The sequence below is a fragment of the Parasteatoda tepidariorum genome, chromosome X2 (genome assembly GCF_043381705.1).
Source record: "Parasteatoda tepidariorum isolate YZ-2023 chromosome X2, CAS_Ptep_4.0, whole genome shotgun sequence".
NCBI lineage: Eukaryota > Metazoa > Arthropoda > Arachnida > Araneae > Theridiidae > Parasteatoda > Parasteatoda tepidariorum.
This window is the reverse complement of record NC_092215.1, coordinates 12,276,177-12,298,328: the sequence shown is the minus strand read 5'-3', so window position 1 is coordinate 12,298,328 and position 22,152 is coordinate 12,276,177. Positions and strand designations below refer to the sequence as shown.

Genomic DNA, 22,152 nt, shown 5'->3' with positions numbered 1-22,152 from the left:
CAAATCGAAACCGTGCATTATAAAGCCAATCAATACTAAGAGTATGTTAATTCATAAGGTTTAGGAAACTTAATCACATCGTAATGAAATTTTTTGTATTTTTTTTAATTCGAAGTAGATTAAAATGGCTCACCTCCTTTTGCAACATGTACGGTTTTAATCAGAATCGATTGACTTAAGACATTTTCCTTCCAGTTGCATCTACTTTAAATTTCCAATTAATAAACTACTCTACCCTTTTCTTGTTAGGAAAATCTTAAATTCTAGGTGAGAATTATTAAATTTAGTTTTTATTAAAAAAAACTTACAAAGAGATACAAAAATACTGCTATTGCTTAAGACAATATACAATTTAAGACTTTGCAAAGGACTTCTAATTTTGAAATTCACTCTCATGAAAACTTAAAAACTGGCTCACCTTCGAATCAACAGTTTTAAATCATAAAAATTTAAAAAATATTAGTAATGAGAGAATTGCTTACTAATTATCTGAGTGTTTAATGTAAAATATAAATTTTCATAATTGTATTGAAATGTATTCAAAGCATGCAGAGTTTAAGTTAGTCTTTTATTACTACTTTGCTTCATCTTTATTTCCATTTTTAGACTAAGATTGTTTTCATCTTCATCTATTTTCCTGAATAAATTTATTTTTTCTTCTTTTTTTTTGAAGTTCGTACTTACGAATTTTTAGTAAAAATACTTAAGATTTGATTTTATTAATTTTATCAAACTGAAAGCACTATTTCATTCCAGATACTAAAATATTCTATTTCACACATCCTTCTTGAAAAAAATAAGAGAATTACAGATGTTTTCAGTGAAACAGTTTGCAACAAAAACTTTTGTCTGGAAAAGAAAAGTTGTAGCCAACATAAAAAATGACATTTGAACCTAGCTAAAATGCCAGTTTCATGCAGTATATATTTTGTCTTAAAGCTGCTAGAAATAGTTATCTAAAGGCTTTTAAAAATATTATTTACTTTTTTCTACTTCTTAGAGAAAAATTTTTGCTTATATGAAAAAAAAGAAATGCCAACAAAAAAAAATGGATTTATACTCATCATGTAAAAAAATAAAAATAAAATACAGCAAATTAAATTATAATTTAATTTTTGATAAAATTATAGAGTTATTTATTTTTCGAAATTCTTACTAGATTAATTTTCCTTGAACCTTTTATTAGAGGGAATTATAACTTTGTAAAAGAGAAAAAATTTTTATTGAATAAGCTGTTACTTGATTACGATTAAAAAATGTTTCTTAAAATAAAGCAATGCTTTTTTTTAATTTTCAATTCCAATTTGCTGTTATTATCAACAAGTTCAGTAATAATGTATATATATCAAATTTACATAGATTTGTTGGAAACAAATATGTAATAAATTCTTCGACGGAAGTTAAATAAAATGTTTACATGTATTAATCTTACTACTCAGAAAATACTATACTCTATTTTTCATTTTGTATTACTGCTATTTGTCAATAACCTAAAAATGAAAGAATAGTTTTAGATCAAAATTTTAGATATAGTTAAATCTAGAATTTCACTTTTTTTGTTTTGTTTTTGTTTTTGTATTTTAGTATAAGGGCATTTATCAAAATGTGGGGATACAACGATCTAAACTGTTATTTCTAATAACAATTAAGCCAAAATTTAATTTGCAGTAAAAGTTTTTAAGGAAATTTGTTATCCTAACTAGTTACAGGAATTAACAAAATCTATTGCAAATGGTTTGAATAAATTTCTTTAAAATATTTCTTCTAACTAAAGGGTCAACTTCGGACATTTTTGATACTATCTGAGTCAATGCAATGCAAAACTAAATATTTAAATAGCATCTAGATGTTTACAAATAAAAATAAGAGCTTCAATAGAATGCTTACTTGATAATAGTCTTAATAGATAACAGAAATAAATAAGTTGCATTTTAATGAGTAAAGTTTTTCAGGAAAAAGCTATTTAGTGTTCTAATGAATGTTCAAGAAAGTAACATACGAAATTGCGCTATTATTTTAGCAGAAACTAGATTAAAATCAACACTTTTAACTTATTTATTCATTCTCAAAGTAATTTTTTAAGCATTTGAGCATTTTAGTTTCATTTTTGAGAAACATTTCTGCTACAAAGTGTCATTTTTTTACAAGTAAGAGTTAAGATGTCCCAATCGTGGTAACGTACGCACCATTGTCCTTTAATTCATTGCTAAAGTAAATCTGATTTTCTAGAATTCATTGAAAAAATTTACTATAGAGCTAATTTCATTTAAATAGAGACAGAAAAAAATAATGAATATTTAGTACATATAATATGAATATTAATAGAGTTCAGCATTAGCTTCCCATTATCTTCTCCACCTTTAGCCTATAAGTTGCCGCCATATTTTGTTTTATACTTACAGTGAATTTCACAACTTCAGTAATAAACAAGTACTATGAAATTGTTAAAACATGGATTGAAGAATAATGCGAATTATAGAATAAGTTTGATTACAAAATGGAGCTATGGCAAATCATTTACCTTGATTAGAAGTATATAGCAATGATAAAAGACAGAATGCACTGACAATGCCGTTCCTCAAAACAGTGCTTTCTGCGTCTGAATAGAAAAAGAACACTCTGATTTTTAGATAGAACGGTAAGAAGGATGTGGTTAATTGAAAGTTATCCTTATGTACATGCAGGGTACAATTATGACTAAGATGTATTTGAGATTTCAGCCGTGATACACGAGAGAATCTCTTTCAGTTTTATCATTTGATGTTAAAGTATATGGTGAGAGTAAAACTGACAGCTTACGTAAAAATGTGCTTCATTTCTCTGCTAATTCCCTCTAGAAGTCGAAAGGCAATATGAAACGATGCCCTTAATGATATTTTTAATTCCGAATGCAGTGTACAATTGAAGGCTTTATTGTTAGTGGGTCAATTAATTAGTTAAGTAAAAAAATCGCAACTGCACTTACTAAGAAATTAGTCACCTTTTCATGTTTATGCAAGTTATTTCCATCTTATTTTGAAATTTGTAAAGCCCACTTTATTGCGACTTCCAATTGAGAATTGTTGAAGAAAGTTTTAGCATCCATTGGTCTTACCTAATATCGAAGCCTTATGGGGGAATTATTAAATCGACCATGTCAACCGTCATCTACCATAAGGTACGTCTAGGTAGAATCTAGTTAGCAAGTCTTATATACTAGTGAATTAGTATGTAATATTTATAGTGGTAGTTACGCCACATTACTCCCCTTCCAGAATTTTATCTGCAATAGAATTCGATGAATGAATACCACTAGTTGATTTATGCTTTTTTTTAAGCGCTGTATTTTTAGGCAAATCAACTGTTTAATGTGGACCATCCATCGATGTTGGCAAATTTATATCGTGTCCGCAAGTCAACATTATGGGTGAATGTTAAAATCGACCATGTCAACCGTCATCTACCATAAGGTACCTCCAGATAAAATCTAGTTAACATGTCTTACATACTAATGAATTAGTATGTAATATTTATAGTGGTAGTTACGCCACAACAATCAATTGACTTTAACCTCTTAAAGGTGAGAAAAATTAAACAGGTTTGGAGTATTAAAAAATGGGTTAAAGTTATTAACAAAAATTTAAAAACAATAACAACACAGAAAACGGAACTAGAAAAATCACGGTAACCATTGGAAGTAAATCGCGACAGGTGGACTTTCTCGTGCTATGGATATACGGTGGGGATGAACTCATGTCTCTAACATAAAAAAATAATTGCTTTGCGGAACTATCTTTCTTGATTTACATCTCTCGGCTAACACGGTTTTTTTAGTTTGTTTTTCACTTTTTATTTTTTTTTTAAATTTATAGAGGCAACTTTGCGTTTTCTACTTTAAATCAGCTTTGTTTTTCCGCTGCATGTTTAATCTTGAAAATATGTGCCTATTTTTGAGCTCCCAAACCATTCCGACTTTTCCACCCACACAATTTTTGTGGAAAATGAAGTTTTCATGTCAATTATATTTTTCGCTATTGTTTCTTAGGATCATTCAATTTATACTCAATGAATTTTGTCAAAATGAACTAAAAATGGCGCTGACCTACTATTCAATTTAAGCCTTCAAATGTATTTTTCTCTATACTCGATACCGAAATAACAGACAGCTTAATTTTTCAAAAAAAAAAAAAAATGCTTTAAAGATTTATTATATGATTAAAAACCATAATGTAGTTTCCAAGAAAGAGTTTGGCATAAAGTACAGATTTTTCTTTAAAAAGGTAAATTTTTTTTATAAAAAGAAGAAAGATATATAAAAAAGTTACAGAAATTACCTGCCTGGTGATAATCGCTGTTAAATTCGAAGTTGAATACCATCCATTTTCTACCGGATGTGAGGCAGTATCTTGTGGTTCAACAGATGTCCCATCTACTAACCAAGATAATTCTGCTGGAGGATTACTGACATCAGAACGACAATAAACCGTAACTGATTCGCCTCTGCTCACTTCTGATGGTCCATCGATGGTTATATATTTTGGAGGAACTGGACACAAAGACAAATTCCAGTATCAAAGTATGGCATTTGTATTTTATTTGTTGAAATTAATTATGAAATTTGTAGTCGAAAACTAAGTATTTTGATTGTATTTTAAAGTTAATAATCTATTTTTAAGTACCTGTACAAAAATACTTTACCGAAGCATTTAATTTGTATTTGACCTACATATTGATTAGTAGATTTTTAGAGAAAACGTTATTTAAGGAAACACGTTTTATAAAACAAATCCATTTTTTTGCATAATTAGCATATAATTATTGTTTAAATTATCATACAGTTTTGAGTGCCCAAATGCAGTACAAAAAATAATGAATTATTATAATAAAATTGAAATCACTAAAAAATATTAATTTTGCATTGAGATTAAAAAATAAATAATCTGTAGTTCAAAGTATTATACGTGCTTTAGAGGTTCATATTTTTTGTTTTAATAGGTGTTATAACTTAAATGTTTGATAAATGAAGCGATTTTGTACGCAATGCAAAAATTAAAATAACACGTAGGAAAGATGTGTAAATTTAAAGTATAAAATTATACGAAAATTTAAGTTTAATTTCTGTGTGTTTTTTTTTGCATTTATATAGTATATTTTTAAATTACATTTTTTTCAAAACTACTTTTCTTAAACTGTTCTGACACAACTTTCAGTCTATAATAAAGATACATTCATCAAAAAAAAATAATTAACAATACTATACTAAATTTAACGCCAATATGTTAAACTTAAAAGAAATCTGCTTAAATTAACCATTGCAATAACTAAATAATATAATTCCATAGCTTATTAAGTTTTAAAAATATTCTAAATTCAGATACATACCTTATTTGAAAAATGTTCCAATTATTTTTGAAATTATTTTCAAAACTTAAGAGACATGTCTATGTGTAACGCTAAAATTAATAACAAATCACTTACCTGTTTCATTTAAGAAACTTTCACAGGTGATTGCCATGACTTCATTCAAATCCAAATTTATAAAATATTTCTGTTTCGTTAATATTATAATAATTGACTAAATTACTTTGAAATTTTAATGAATCTTTAATTTTAATCCCAATTAAAAGTAACAAAATTATACTAACGCTTACTGGTGCAACATTAAAGTCACTTACATACAACTGAAAGTTTGACTGTAGTGATGAGGGGTCTTGCAGTTAAAGGATTAGAAGCTGCGCAAGTATAGACAGCATTATTATCTGAACTTTGAACGATTATTGATATGGTGTTGCTTGAATCCCTTCCTACTGAAGAAAAACTTCCTTTGATGGTATCTCCGTTTCTATACCAAACAATGTCTGCAGGTGGTTTCCCACCACTTGAAGAACACGTTAGTATTAGTTTATCACCTTTATAAATCAAGTCTCCATCATGGTAACCTTCGATCACAGGATGGCGGGGAGGATCTGAAAATGGTAATACGATATTAAATACAATTATTAGAGGATAAGCGCATTATAAATAAGTTGATGCATAAAAGTAAATTGAATTAAAACTAAATATACGTGGAAGCAATACAGAACTGGGTGCACAATATACACAAATATGGGAGCATTAATGTGAATAAACAAAAATGTTTTCCGAGTCCCAAAGCCCTATTTCGAAAAGTAAGTGCAGAAAATACAGAATATATAAAATCATAATCAATCCACTCATATGAACAATATGTGGAACTCAATAAAAACGGTCCAGAGATTCATTGAAACTTTTTTGTTCATTATAAATGCAACAAATAAAGCAGTTTTAAACGTTTCTAGGTTTATTGGAACCATTAAAGATGAGTTTAGGAATCAAATAATGATTTTTTTTTCTATAACCGCCATTTTTATACCCTGTTTCAATTAAAATATGTATTTAAATTATATCTTTCACAAATATCTTGTTTAAATACTTTTTAATTATTACAGTTCAAAATGCGCTATTCAAATTAAATTTATTCAATACAATTGCCGTCACATTTTAAATTTTGTGTAAATATTTATTTATCATAAAATTTATAGAAAATAAATCAGATTTTCTGATAGGTGTTTTTTTTAAATAAAACAAGTTTACTCATATTTTAAGTTTTCCTTTGATATCATTTTTTAAACCTATAATTTTTTCACTCTTTTTTACTCAAAATATTCACGCGTCATGAAATATAAATGCTACCGATAGGTAAATATCTTTTGTGAATCGAATTTCACTGTTTTTTTTCTACATTAAAAAATTATTGTACTTGCAAATTATAAAATTAATATATGATATGCTACACTGAGAAAATATGTAGTTAAAATTACCAGAATATGGTAACTTTTACTGTGTTTCTTGATCAATAGAAGCAAAGTAAAATAAAAAATTAGTAATTTTCATCGAAGTGCTTCGGTAATGATTTTGGTAAACATAACAATAAAAAATGCTTTTATAATTTTTGATAACATTTCATAAATCTGGTAAAATTTGGCTATATTATTATAATAGCAATTATTTTGATTAACTCTACTTTACAATTTTAAATTCATTACTAAATGTGTAGTAATAATAACTTTAATTTTAAAAACTAAAATTTCTGGTAAATTAGCTCCCCATGGATGTGAAAATTACCAAATGAATGGTTTAATTACCGTATATTTTGGTTTTATTAACCATATTTTTTTTCTATAAATTTCACTAAGTACATTGTCATGATTTTAATGGAATTTTTTTTCTCCGTGTAGTATTGTAGTTTAATGTGCTTTGCTAAGTTCATTTTATCATTATATGGTTTAATGTTGTTTGTAAACCTTATATTTATATTCCAAACATTTAAGCAAGCCTATTTATAATTGCAGTTATTCATAGCTAAAAAAATTCCAAAATTCCACGGAGCATGAAAAAAAAGCATTTTATTTTTCTTGATCAAAATGGGATCATTTTGATTACTCGTATTTGCTGAAATGACAAAACAAATTATACTAATTAAGATTTATTTAATATGGAGATGAGTTTTTTTCTAGATTTCTCTGGAAAAAAAGAACATACTGATGTTTAAATTTCTAATAATTATATACTTTCTTATTTGAATTTTTTTTGTTTCAAAACAAGTAATTTTATTCATTTGTTATGCACTGCAGAGGTATCTTATTATCTTTAATTATAGGACACTTCACTCAAATCTTTTATTAGTTCGATATACATAAATGAATGTATCTATAAATTATATGGCAGTGCAAAATGAAATAACTTTTTTTCTGCTTATAAATTACTTCAATAATTGCTTTCTGTTTTAAAATGAGATATTGTCTTTCATTCTGTTTTAATGTAAAATTATTTATGTCACACAGTCCTTGTATGTGAAAGGATATCAAGGATGAAGAATTCTATCATATGATACGGACTGTATTTAAAATATAGTTTAGCGGTGTAATGGTTTAAGGGAGATGTATGGAAATCGGGGACTTGTAGGACTCTGATTCCAGTAGAGTAAAAGTGATTTGATATTATAGAAATTCAAATTAGAGTTTAAATTATGTAAGCAAAATTATTACTCGAATAAATATGTTGAAATTTTACGAAACATATTACACTATGGTGTAATAACTATCCGAATTAAGTGCTAAAAAAGGTGGGAATGATTATTTTATTTCAAGTTGATAACAAATCGACTGTTTATACACAATTTAAAGGACATAGTTATATCCTTAAACCAATAATAAATAAATTCAACAAGTTCAAATGTTTTTACTTCATCCATGACTGGCAACAGGACAAGGATATGTTTTCATCGTTTATGATTGTTCTGTAATTTTTTTGGAAAATGAAGTTAAATTGTATTTTTATTTGAATTGGAAGTGATATAATCGATGGCAGAAAACTCCAGCTTTATATAATGAGTGAGTTCCCTTAATTATCAAAATTAATTCTGAAAATATGAACTCTTTTAATTTTCGGCAGGCATCAATTGGCGAACTTGGTTTAGCTATCAAAGAGCAGTTTTCAAGATCCTAAATAATTATTTAAAAAGTAACTTACATGACACAGTAACTTATAATACTATTTACATGAATTTGCCAGTTGTGTTTAATAATTTTGTAATAAATGCAAAATAAAATTCTTACTGTGCTGTGCTCATATTTGATTAACTAACTAATTTTATTTTAAGAAAAATTGCGTATATGCATTTTAAATTAATGATTTTTACTTTATTTTGTATATCATAAATATCATTATTTTGTATCATTTCTAAAAGCTCAACTGACTATTTTGTGTATCATATCTTAGAGTAATTATAAATTTTAGGGTAACTGAATAACAAAATATAGTATCGGCTACTTTACACCAATGAGTATAACCCCCTTTTTCTATTCAAATATAATCATTTACCTTGAAAAACTCTTTTAATACTATCTGAATGAAATGCACACAACTTAACTCAATGAATCACTTGAAATATAAAAACAAATTCTTGAAATTCCAATGTTTCGTAAATGGAACATTCTGTTTTTAACTGATGCCTAGCAGTCCATAATAAAATAGTGGTCCATAAAATAGTAGTCCATAATAAAAAATGTATTTTTAGTGAACTATATCACAAGCTGGATAAATATTTTCAAATTATATCAAATTTCCTAAATTCATGAAATAATCAAACAATTAAGGAAACTGATCCAAAGTAAATGAAAAAAAAAATACTTCGAAATCTAAAATTATTAAAAATTATATCCCTCTGACATTAATTGCTGGTTAAATTTAAACTTAAAGTTCCATTTTTGGATCATTGGCGGGTATGCGGTTTTTACCGATTTACAGGAAAACCTTACAGAAAACTATTGAAACTATTCCAGAAATCAGGATTCAAAAGTAAAACAATTCTAAGTTTTTCCAAAAACTAATTTCTGAGCTAGAAATATGCTACAAATACTTCAAAAGCAATGAAAACTTTTTATCTCATGAAACGACAACTAACTATTTCTGAGATATTAAAACTTTCAGTCACCTTAAAGACGAAGCAAAAAAAGTGAGATAAAAGACGAAACGAAAGTAAAAATAATTGTTCGTAAAAGAGTTACAATCCAAGTTATAATTCAATTGCAACTTTTGTCCTTTTAGGTACTAAGGTGAAAAAAGAAAACACACATACTTCAGTAAACCAAGAGAAGTGACTGGGGATTTTAAAGTGAAAAGAATTTCTTTTAACATTCAGTACCGATTCCTTTAAGAGGTTTTAATTTGGAAAGAAATGCTGATTTTTTTAAGGGAGAGTTTGGTTTCGTATCTAGAATCATGTATTCTAATAAAAGTAACTATAAGTATAATAAAAGTAGCTGGAACTTTCTTATTTCATTAAAAATCAATTTGTCTCAGTTTCTTCTATTTTTTTAACTATAAGATGCTTTTTTAAATAGAATTCTAAAAATATTATAAAAGAACAAAGAGTTAACGCATGCTTTGAAAAAAAATATGAAGTCGTTTAATTGTTATGTTATATAAACGATTATAGGTTGGTAAAAAAATTATTTAATTTGTTTATTTAGTTCTTTCTTTTTTTATTTTCAAACAATCAGTTCAATTTTCATTAACCCTGATGTCTCGAAGGTTGCCAATATTTTATCATGTTTTTCTTTATTCTTTTGACATTTAGAATTATTGAATTTTCAATACTTTTATTTAAGAAGAAAAAAAAATGTTTTGATTCTAGTCTCTGATTTTATGTTACAATAAAAATAGGTAGGGGAGAGTGGGGTCAGTTGTAACATTTTTTACTTAACTATTTTTAACTAACAAAAAATCCAATATATTATTATTATTAATTGACAGACGAGTAAAGTAGACTATCCTCTACTAAAAAAAAAACCTTATTTTAAATGTTGCTATATTAGTTATTAAAAATTTTTGACAGTCGTGCACTTGTTACAATTGTCCCCACTTACGGGGTCAATTGTAACAGTTAATTATACATATTATCATAGTTGTGATATATTTTTTAATTGATCAAAATAGTAGTGAGATTTTTGGAGTAAAAATAATAATGAGCAAAATGGTTAAACTTTTAACTTTAAGGGGAAAAAATTTTAATTTATGCTGTGAAAGGTGACAAATAAAATAATGCACATGCAACATAATATAAATGATATAGGAAACTATTGGTGGTTCTTAAAGAGTTAAGTAATGGTTTGTAAACATAAGATTATTTATTTTCAGCTGTTGCAATCGTCCCTTTACTTATTGTTACAATCGTCCCCAAGACGCCATTTTCGCTTCATTTGTTAAAAACAATACTAGTTAATTAACAAAACAAATCTTTTCTTTTAAATGTTAATTAAGGTGTCCACTTACATATTCGGTTAATAATTTTGATTTGTTTAGACAAAATTACTTTGTAACAATATAATATTCTAATACCAAAAGAAGTACTTACGTAGCGTGAAAATATCTTTTGTGATGTAACTCTTTCAAAAGTACATAAAAATGGTTGCCAGCAGGGGTGTACATGTTGATTTATTAAATACACCTAGTGCCCCACCTAGGAACCAAATCTAGAACCCGACACTCGAAAGTTTTGCTCTGTTACAATCGTACCCTGTTATTATTGACCCCACTCTCCCCTAGTGTTCTCTGATTTCCGTTGCAACTTAATTTTTCAACTATATGATGATTGGATGCACAATACCAAAGATTTGATTAAATAAATAATAAATAAATAATCCCAAAGAGCAAGAGTGGAAAAAAATATTACTTGATTAAAAATTATCCTCAAAAATATACAGATTGAAAATAACAGTCGACATGTTTCAAGCGTTAAAAAATAGGTGAGCGTTTCAAGACTTGCTAAAAGTGAATGAGAAGAAACAAAAGTGATTTGAAATATAAAACTTAAAGTTACCAGTGAAAAATAGAGAAGAAAAACTAGAGAAATCTGCTGTTGTTGTTGTTGTTGCTTATCCTCTAATTGTCTGACGAGGTCAGACAAGATCCAGTAAGTTGTTGACCCTCAAAAAGTCGATTACAAGAAGTGGAGAAGCATATAAGTCCTCCTTGGAAAGGCCCAAGCAGTCGAGGATATGTTCTGCTGAGGCCTGCTGGGCTTCACATTTAGAGCAGACTGCATAAGTCTTTCTTCCTTTAAAGTACGAGAGACTGTTCGTGTGTCCGCTTGCCAGTCTGGAAATAGCTGTTTGAGATGCTCTATCACCTACATGAACAAGTGAAGAGCCCGGTTCCTTGGCCGCATACCAATGATGAGAGGGAGGGATCCTCCACTTTTTTGATAAATGGCTTTTGATTTTGGATTGATACTCAGAAAAGGTAAGGGCTGAGGACGAAGATGTTAAATGACTACAGCCCTCCTTGGCCAAGCGATCCGCTTGCTCATTTCCAAAGATGTCAACGTGGGATGGTATCCACTGAAGATGAACGTCGTGGTGCTTTGAAATAAGTTGAAGTTTAAGAAGGATGGAGATGCTTGTTTTGTCTCCAACTTTAGTCCAGTTGTGTAGGTGTTGAAGGGAGCTGCGACTGTCCGACAGGATCCAAAGATCTCCAAAGTCACTCTCGTTGATTATAGCATCGATGCCCTGTTCAATTGCGATTAATTCACTTCGAAAGACTGAAGTGAAATCAGGATTACGGAGACAGATGGAGTAATTTAGCTCAGATTTTTCAATGAAGACGCCGCTACCCGCTAGGTTTCCGAGTCCACTACCATCTGTGTAAATTTTTACGGCGTCACTGGGAATCTCGCCTAAAATTTCCAAAGCTAGCTGCCTAAGTTCAGCTGGAATAAGATCTTTCTTTGTGACCGGAGCAGAAAAGTCGAAGTGGAAATGGACTCGGGGGATTCCCTCTGAAGGATTCAGACAAGATTTTAAGGAGTGGGGCTCAACGTCTTCAGAAGGCAAATGCAGAAGTTCAGCATGACTGAATGGACTGTTTTTCTTCAGTCGCTGTTTGTTGCGCCAGTTGTTAAGGTAGAGAGAGGTTCTATTGTGCTGACCATAGCTAGAAAGTTTGTTGAAGTAATTGGTGAGATTAGCCTTTCTTCTAGTTTGGAGGGGTTGAAGATCAGCCTCAAAAAGGACTATTTCCTTAGGGGAACTACGTCTGAGTCCAGTAATTATTCTTGCAGCACTTAGTTGAACCCTTTCCAATTTATCCAGGCTAGTGGCAGAAGCACAGGAGTACACAGGAAAGCCATATTCCAGGATGGGTCTAATGAGAGACAAATAGGTACCTCTTAACGTGACAGCATCGGCTCCCCAATCTTTGCCCGCAATATATTTAAGTAAGTTTAATCATTTTCTGCCCGAGTAGTGCCGTTTTCTTCTTAGTACCCGTGAGAGAATTAAAAAAAAAATAGAACAAGGAATAATACCGATGTTAGAGAGGAGCTAATCAGTGTAAAATGCATTTCTGCGCTATGGAAAGGTGCTGGGGAACTAATTTTGCTGACAAGTGAATCAACATTCTCTTGACCAAACTATTTGGACAATGTTTCCAAGATTGAGGCTACCCCTCATATTTTGGGCATCAAAAATTATATGCTGTCGAAAGCAAGGTATGTTTATTGAAGGAAAATATGTTTTTGCCCGATTTCGTAATTTGAAATATAGTGTTCACTAACTAATAATCAGATATCAGGCCACCCTCTCAAACTATTGAGATTTAGTCATATTATGTAATCCAATCACAAGGTTAGAAATTATTCAGAGTGCTTAGTTTTTTTTTTTTTTTTTTACATTTTGTATCACCTGGTACACACTTTTTTTTTCTCATTTATTGTAAATAGGTATATGTTGAAAAATAGAAAAGTAACTCTTCCATTGGCAATAATTAGCACTGAATAAATGAATGCATTAAAATATTATTGAATCTTTTCTTTGAAAGAATTCTAGCATTGAGGTAAAGAAATTCTTGGAAGTGTGCTGAGAAGATCCAGAGTGACAAATTTTTTAACGGTAAGTTTGTTTTATTTATATTTTTATTTTCATTTTGAGATGAGTAATTGAACTTGAAGAATGTTAGAGACTAATAGTGATTCATTTTTGCACTTAATGGTTGAAAAAATACCATCTGCATTTTCTATTAATAAAATCAACCACAGGAAACATGGGGTAATGAAAAAGATAGTAAAGAGCAAGAAATTTATACTTAGATTGTGTTCAAAATTTAAGATATTTTGTTTCAAGTAAACAACCTGGTAATTTTGAAAAATAATGAAACTCAATATTTGCATTGGAAAAGTTTGGGCTGATATAAATTCATAGTGACAGCGCCAATCAAAATTAAGAAATTATTTATGCAATTAACATATTTGGTTAGTAATGGAATTAACATATTTGGTTAGTAATGGAATAAAAACTGCGAGAACAAAAGGAATATTATTTAAGTTTTTTAGTTGCCTACTTTTTTGAGTGCTAATGTTTTAAGAAATTATTTATAATAAACACCTAGAATGTATCACTAATTCACTGATAATATTAAACTAAATTCCAAGCAAGTTAGTTTAATATTAAAATAATGTGAGGAATAAAATAAATTTCGATCATTAATTTCTTTTCTTAAGAGATACATTTGTATTTTTTCTGAATAAAATTTTAATATTAGTTTAAAAATGTAATTATACATGTTTTTATCTAGTTTCATTGTTGTTAAAAACCAATATATAAGATGATAAGAGAAAAGAAAATGACAATGAAAAAGAATAAATGCAATCTTGAAATAAATTAGTTTAAAAAAGATTCTCCTCATCACTTTAAATTTATCATTTTTTAAAATAAAGAGTGTAAATAAAGACAACCTCATTTAAATATATTGTCAGTTATAGGGAATCCTAATGAATGCATAGTAAACAAAAAAATCTTGAATATTTCTTTTGATGATCTATTGGTAATGAAAGTTAAAAAGTAAGTTTGAAACCTAAAATCTAAATCTCTGAATTTTTAGAAAGATATTTTTGAATAAATTTATTCACTGCTTAAAGAAAAGTAGGGCATGCTTGCATGTTATTGTTAGTTACTTGAGAGCTATTGCCTAACTTTGACTAGAATCAGGAGTATTGTTTAAAATATAAATCTTCCTTTATTAGCTTTAGATTTAGAGGTTTAACGTAGATATTTAATCCGCTTGAAACATGAAATATTTTCCTATACTGTATCCTACGCAGAATCTCCATAGACAGAACTAAGAGGAAAAATTTCATATCTAAAAATACGTTAGTAATTTCATGCTTCCAAAAGTTTGACAAACTAAAAAGAAACTGCTCTGAATTTTGATACCAGCAAACTAAATCTCAGGAAAAATCCTTATTGCGTAAAAATTATTGAACATGGAATTTTATAAGAATGTGTTGCTCAACTTTCCGGATTTTATATCCTGTTGTATAAAATTAATAATCTCATCTTTAAACTATATTTAAAGAAATATTATTATTTGAATTTTAATATTAATGAAACTACAATTGCGTCTTTGTATTTCATCACTTAAAGACAACTTTGTAATGAGTTAGATTTCAAACAACTCATGATTGGCCTATTAACCATCACATTAAAGAAAAGAACATTCTCAAATATTTTGATGCAAGTTTTCTTCTGCTAATTAATATATTTATTGATTAATGATCACATGTAACTTTATTTCACCTTGAATTGTGTCTTGAATCTCTGTGAAACGCACTCGTATCACGCATAACGTCATGCAGGGCACACAAATGTGTTCATAGCCAAAATAAAACTTGATTCGTCTTTGAATGCTCTTTTTTATTCCGAAGGCATTTTATGCATATTGCATTTATTTCAAAAAAATTTAATGCACATTGCATGAACAAATTTTTCGTAATTTATAATAACCATTTATAGCATTTTACGCATTTAGTACTTTTAGATTCCGAAATTACTTAAAACTATTTCTCAAACAATACGTCGAGAAGGAATGGTAACTTGCGTAGCAATAGAATCAGTACATATTATCAAAGTAGACATACTGATCAATTTAGGAGCCCATATATTACTAAACACTGAACACATAACATAATACTTAACACATTTTAATACTTAGCGCATTTACATTATACATAATACTTAACACTAAATTAATACTTAACACTAAATTAATACTTAACACTAATTAACATAATACTTAACGCATTTTGTACTTCTTTTATTAATCGTCGTTTTAAAATTACTTGATTACTTTCTTTTCATTCGGCTTGCTTGTGAAATCGATGTTTGACCTGTGACTAAGTGAGTTTTAATTTTTCTGATGATTTTGTTTGAGTTTCTTTTCTTAATTTGTTATTTGTATTTCATGTTTTTCCTGAACTTCTATACAAAATCATCGGGGTACTGAGGAAGTTAATTTAGGCATTTGCTTCTCCCTCAATTAGAAATGGTTTTGTTTTATGGCTACCGAGGCCGGTACCCCCTGAAGACGTCGGCTTCGGTGGCCATATTTTTATTTTCATTTCCTTCGTTTCCTTTATTGCTTTTTTTTAAAATTCCTGCTGCTTTTCAGCGCGTTTCTTCAACGAAGTTTTATCTATTTAGAATTAAAAATATTCGTGTTTTCTTTTAGTATTGATTTAAATAACGATATTCTAATCGCAAAACACAGGGTATACTTTATGTTAGCATTACTGCAGTTTCAAATGTGTCAGCAAAAAACCATGAAAACATCATACTTACATAATACACCAACGCCGACCGTTGTTTTTAAAGGTTTTTCTAGGGCAGGATGTAAAGCTTCACAAGTAAAGCTAGAGCCACTGGTGTCTCCTTTAGGATATAAGGTTATGGAACTTAACGTGGAATAAAGTTTTTCACCTTCCCTTCTCACTGTTGTTCTTGATGCATCTGGGAATAAACCGTATTTTTGTGTTGTATATATATATATATATATATATATATATAGATAGATAGATAGATAGATAAAACAGTTGACATAAATTCTGCTTATTTTTATTCCAAAAAAACAAATTTAATAATAGAAGAATAGAATTAGGAACCTTTGTTTACATTTTATTAAATAACTAAAAATATTTTTTAGAAGCTAGTTAACAAAATTTCTGAAGTGTTATACTTTATTCGATAGATTTGTTTTTTACATGAATCTTAATATTTATTAAATATTATTAAGGAAAAATTTTTGCAACAATTTGAAAAAATAATTGTTATAAAATTTCTGTCAAAAATCGTTTTTTTTTTCCTCATAAATAATCCTCACACAAAACGAATATTTTTCTAGAAGATACAAGCTCTTAGAAGTATTTTTATTTATTTACCAATTTTTATTTAGTGCACCTATATTACCGTTGCAATATTGGTAAATTCAAGCTATTTTATAAATCTAAATTTGAAAATGAGGGTTTTAAAATTGTTTCCAATGATTTTTGAATTAAAATAATATTCAATGAATACAAAATAAGTTGCATTAAATGATTTTTATATACAAGTTTATAACGAAAAAAAAATAATAAATATTTCTAGGAAAGATGATAGGATTGTGTTTTCCCGACAGTTCAATTTATTTTGATCAGCGTATTTGCATAGATATTTCATCTCTGAGTAATCCGAAATTCATAGACAATACGACGCCTCGATCCTCCAAATCTTTTCTCAATTTATGCTGTTTATGTAGATCACTTCGATATATATATTCTATTTCTTTCGAGATTCCGCTACAGGCAGTAGAAGATTCTGATGAGGTTCTTTAAAACTCAGTTTCTAAAAAGGGTCGATATAAGCCATTATTGCGAAGAAACTACCCATAAATTCAAAAACTACCACCTTTAACCAGCCATTAGAATCTCATCTTATTACGGTGAATTGAAGAATTTCTTTCCAAAAGTCTCAAACAAAAAGTAACTCTCATGAGTATCATTATGTACATTTTTATGTCCCTGAATTTCTTGATTTTTATTATTTTGGAACAATTACACGCGATGTGTGATACATGAAAAAACACTTGCAAATGTTTGCCAATAGTCAAAATCGTTTTTTGGGTATTAGACAGCTAACATTAAGGAACGGATGATATTATTAAAAAAATGACAAGAAAAAAATATGTTTCCCTGAATAATTTTTGTTCCTATAATATGATTTTCAATAAGTGGTAGGGTTTAAAGGGTTGATCTCTAAAATGCTAAATATTAATATCGTATGAGAATCAGTCTTTAAAATTAAATCTCAAAATGAAGAGTGGAGAAGTCATTAATTTTCTTCCTTTTTTGCATAATTCTTCAGAACTTTTTAAATCTTTTCTTTTTAAATCTTTTAAATAAATATTGCTTTACCGAATGTTTCCACGCAGCAAATATTTCTAACAATTATTCATTATTTTTTTAAATTTGCATTTAATAGTTGTCGAGAATCTTTTCAACTGTAAGATATATTAATATTTTATCAGTTTAAGGAATGTTATTTCAATAGGCAATGTTCGGCTTAAATTTAGATTTATCATTTAAATTTAAGTTCTTTAAAATGTTTTGAAATTTTTATGCCCTAGAATTCAATATTTTTCGATTATTTTCATAAATAATAATAAAATAATGATATCTAATTCTTAAAATTAGTTTTGCGAAAAATTATCTTTGAATAAAGGAATTTTGTAAATGAATGCGAAAATTTTTCGATACACATAAAAAGCTCTCGAGCTATGGTGAAATATGCTAAAACTGAAATTAATATTAAATTCCCAAAATTTCGAACACTCTCCTGTCCAAACTCTGTTAGAACTATATGTTTTAATTGAAGCTAACTCCGTATTTTGAAAATCAAAAACCCAAATCCATCAAGAGTTAAATCCGTTTATTAAAGGAAGAGTGTTTTTCCATCTAACTTTCTAACTAATTTTGCATCTAACTACTTAATAATGAACTGTAGTAAATTACCATATTTGAGATTATGACTAAGGACCATTAATACTGAGAATAAAAGATATTGAAAAGGATAGAAGTTATTCAGTGTGATATCTTTTTAATTTGGGTCATCTTACTAACAATTATATTGTTGTCATGATTACGAAGCATTATTAATTCCTTAGGAAAAATTATTTAGGAAAATAATTATTTAAAAAAAAATTTAATAAATAATTTTGATCCCCAATGATTTAAAGTTTAATGTAAATCAACTAATTACGTGGAATTCTAATGTTTCTAAAAATGTTTATTTAAATCCTAGTTTTAAAAATAACGGTTACTCATCATTGATATTTTTTACCGTCCAACTAGGGAGAATGTGGGACTTAAAATTTTAAAACTAACCAGCTATCTCTTCCAATATTATTCAATAAATATTAATTATTTCAATAAAAATCCTGGAATTAAAATGTATTTAAAATCCGACCACTTATTAATTACAAACTTTGAATTATCCATTCAAATATGCCATTACCTTGCGCAATTTCAGTATTTGGTTCAATCCAAGGTCAAATCAACCGCGGTTCTTTAGTTGCTCCTTAAAACTATATCTTACTACTCTCTATTTATTTTAATTTCAGTTGGAAATCTGGAAATTTAGTAGCGGAAATACTTTAGATAATAGTAATTACAATAGTAAGATATTAGTAATTACATGACATCCGTTCTGCCCTTTGGATTTTTCTTTCCTTTTATGCTCCAATTCGGGTTTTGCTTTGTAGTTTTCGCGAATTCTTCAGATTTTTACTAGATAAACTTTATTTTCGAATCCATTATTTTACTTTTATTTATTCTTTTTACACTTTTGGAGCTTCTCACACTATTGCATTGATATATTTTTTTTAGGTATCTTAATTTGATATTAGAAAACACTATTTTTGCGGATACACTGTGGAAGAAGGAAAGCAGTAAAATGGTTTGGTCTTTATTTCTAGTTTCGTTTGCGTGTAAAAAGAATGGTTTTATTTATTTGCATTTTTTCCTTTATGGATTTAAAAAAGAAATATTATTTTTTTTTAACAATTTATAGAATACTTATAACTTTTTTTCTTGAATGATATAAACAATTTAACTTTTGTAAGGTTCTTTTCTTATTCTGGGTTTGTAATTCAAAAGTTTTTCTTATTTTCATTCTTAAAGTTTTTTTTTTATTATCAATGCTGACAATAAAATTTAATTTGCATTCTTTTTGCAATTATCTTATAAAATGCCAGCTAAAAGCACATACTTTATTATTTTCTTATTAGTAATTTAATTTTTGTTATCTGTTAGCTTAGTCAATTTATTTTAAACGTAGGCATTTTACTTTATATAAGTATGTTTTTCTTCATTTTTTAATTTTTTAATTTAAAACTCATTTACAATTACATTATTATTACACTTTGTGAGGCATAAAGAGTAATATTTATCTTCGGATAATTATCCTTTTTATCGAAATGCCTCCCTCGTAAAGGAATGCATCATGTAGTGAACCTTCACGTTTATTAAATCAAGTTTTTATAATATAATTCCATTGTCCTTTTAATATATATATATANTATATATATATATATTACAAAATTACACATATATGTATGTAATTTTGATATGTTTTAATACTTTTATTGAAAAATTAAATCTATACAAGGCTATTAAATTTATTTATGATTTTTTTCGTCTCCAAATCCTTAAAACGTTATTAAATAGCTCTAAAATAGAAATCCTTCAGCCTAAACTTTGAAAAGAGCCTCTTATTATTTTCGCAGCTGTTCGCTAGCTATATTTCCAAACTTAAACTTCTTTCAAAGCAATTCAATTATTTGCAGTAAAAATATCTAAAAATATCTGTTCAAGACGGTACCAAATATCTGTAGTGAGAAAATCCCAAAGAATAGAGGTTTTCAAGAGTTTACAACACTTTAAAAGGAAAAAGAAAATTGGATTCACAACTTTAGATATGAACTGAAAAGTGCTATACTGAGGCATTTCTTATTCTTAACGTATTACTACTGATTTTTAAAATATTTTCAGTAAGAAGGAACTGTTACTGGAAATATTTGAAGAATTTGTGTTAGCCGTAAGAAAAATTTGAAAATAGTATGACATATTTGGCCCATACGCGTAGGTGAGGAAACTTCATTTTCTTTCAGGTAAAAATCTTTTTAGAGCTTTGAATATTGGTTAGAAAATTTCTTCGATTCCTTAGAAAACATTCCTTACGGTGTATTTCAAAGCAGCTGCATCAGTTCTCTCCTCGTTTTTCAATAAATGAAATGGAGAATTTGAATTCAAAAGATATCTTTATTGCAAGACAGAAAGCCGTTAATATGTGTTTTATATATTTAGATAGCAATATGTTTATCGATAGTAATAATTTAAATTCTGATTATAAATTGGTTTGATGGTTTATATTTATATACGTTACTGTGAAAGTGGTGGTTGTTGATAATAGCAGAGTAGCTTTGGTAAATGTCTGAAATATATCAAGTTAAGTCTAGTTATGTCTAGTTAAGTGCCACTGCCCGGTATACATTTGCTCGGTATGCCTTACATAAATGTTTTTTTTTTTTTGAAGTCAAGTGCCACTGCTCAGAATGCCTTTAACCGGTACTCCGAACACTAATGATTCTCCTAATCTATTCTCAGCAGATATTAAAATATCGAATAAATATAATACAGCTAAACCCAGCTATAGTAAACTCCCAGATATAGTGAACGAAATGCTCGCTCCCGTGCTGTGCTACACGCGTATAATGCTATTTTTTGTGGATATAGTGAACCAAAAAAAGATAGGAAGTTGGATATTATGAACTTTTTTCTGTTGTTGTTGTTGTTTTCGTATGCCTGTTAAGGCAGAGGGGAGCGAATGTTCCTTTTTTCTAGTGGCGCCATCTATGGCCAAGAACTCGACTTCTGCCACACCCATACGTCGCGCTCGTTTATAGGGCGGACTTTTTTCAGTCATAGACTGATTTATTTTTTTCATCTTTTGTAATAATTTTGAAATTTTTACTTCGAAATAAATGCATATACTGCTTTTTCAAATCATTAACAGCATGGAATGTAGCAAAAAGCATTTTTCTTGTTTGCTTTATTATTGAAAATCATTTTTGAATTGGTTCAGCATTCAGAGAAGCCGCAAACTTCCAGTATATTTACAGATGCTTAAAGTCAAAGCTGATGAATTTGCTGAGACTACTTTTATGTGCTGGAATGGCTGGTTAGACAGGTTTAAAAAGTAAAATAACGTTAATTCCGGAAAGTTGGGAGTGTTATCGGAGAGTCGGGAAATGCTTCCATATCTGATGCTGAGGGTAGCTCATCAGCTAAAGATTACTATTTTTTTTTGTTCGCAAGACGAAGAGTAATAAAAAATAAAAGTTAGCACATTTTTGTTGCTACATATTATTTTTCAGTTATTTTTTAATTTCATTTTATTGGTCATTTATTCATATAATGTGTGATACGAGAGGATGTTTAGAACTATTAGTTAAAATTGCTTGCTGAACGGATATAGTGAAGTCCCGGTTATGGTGAACCGAAATTTCGGTCCCATGAAGGCTCACTATAGCGGGATTTGACTGTAATATCAACGAGTCAATTAATAGCAAAGTAGATATAACAAATATTCCGGACTTTTACCAAAGCGTATTGATTGTTGACATTCACCGAGGGAAAGTAAGCTGACAGTCTCTTGATTTCGGTCGGTTATTTACGGTTACACACACACACACACACACACACATATATATATATATATATATATA

At 28.5% G+C, this 22,152-nt stretch overlaps 1 protein-coding gene across 1 annotated transcript in view; it reads right to left on the bottom strand.

Moving 5' to 3' along the window:
* The window catches only part of LOC107452704 (nephrin-like), a 422,126-nt gene that overhangs the window by 180,350 nt on the left and 219,624 nt on the right, over positions 1 to 22,152 (bottom strand). The window contains exons 6-8 of the mRNA XM_071188109.1: positions 16,176 to 16,343; positions 5,655 to 5,945; positions 4,314 to 4,525 (exon numbers count right to left, since the gene is read on the bottom strand). Of these exons, the coding sequence (XP_071044210.1) occupies positions 4,314 to 4,525; positions 5,655 to 5,945; positions 16,176 to 16,343 (671 nt within the window). The remainder of the gene's footprint in view (positions 1 to 4,313; positions 4,526 to 5,654; positions 5,946 to 16,175; positions 16,344 to 22,152) is intronic.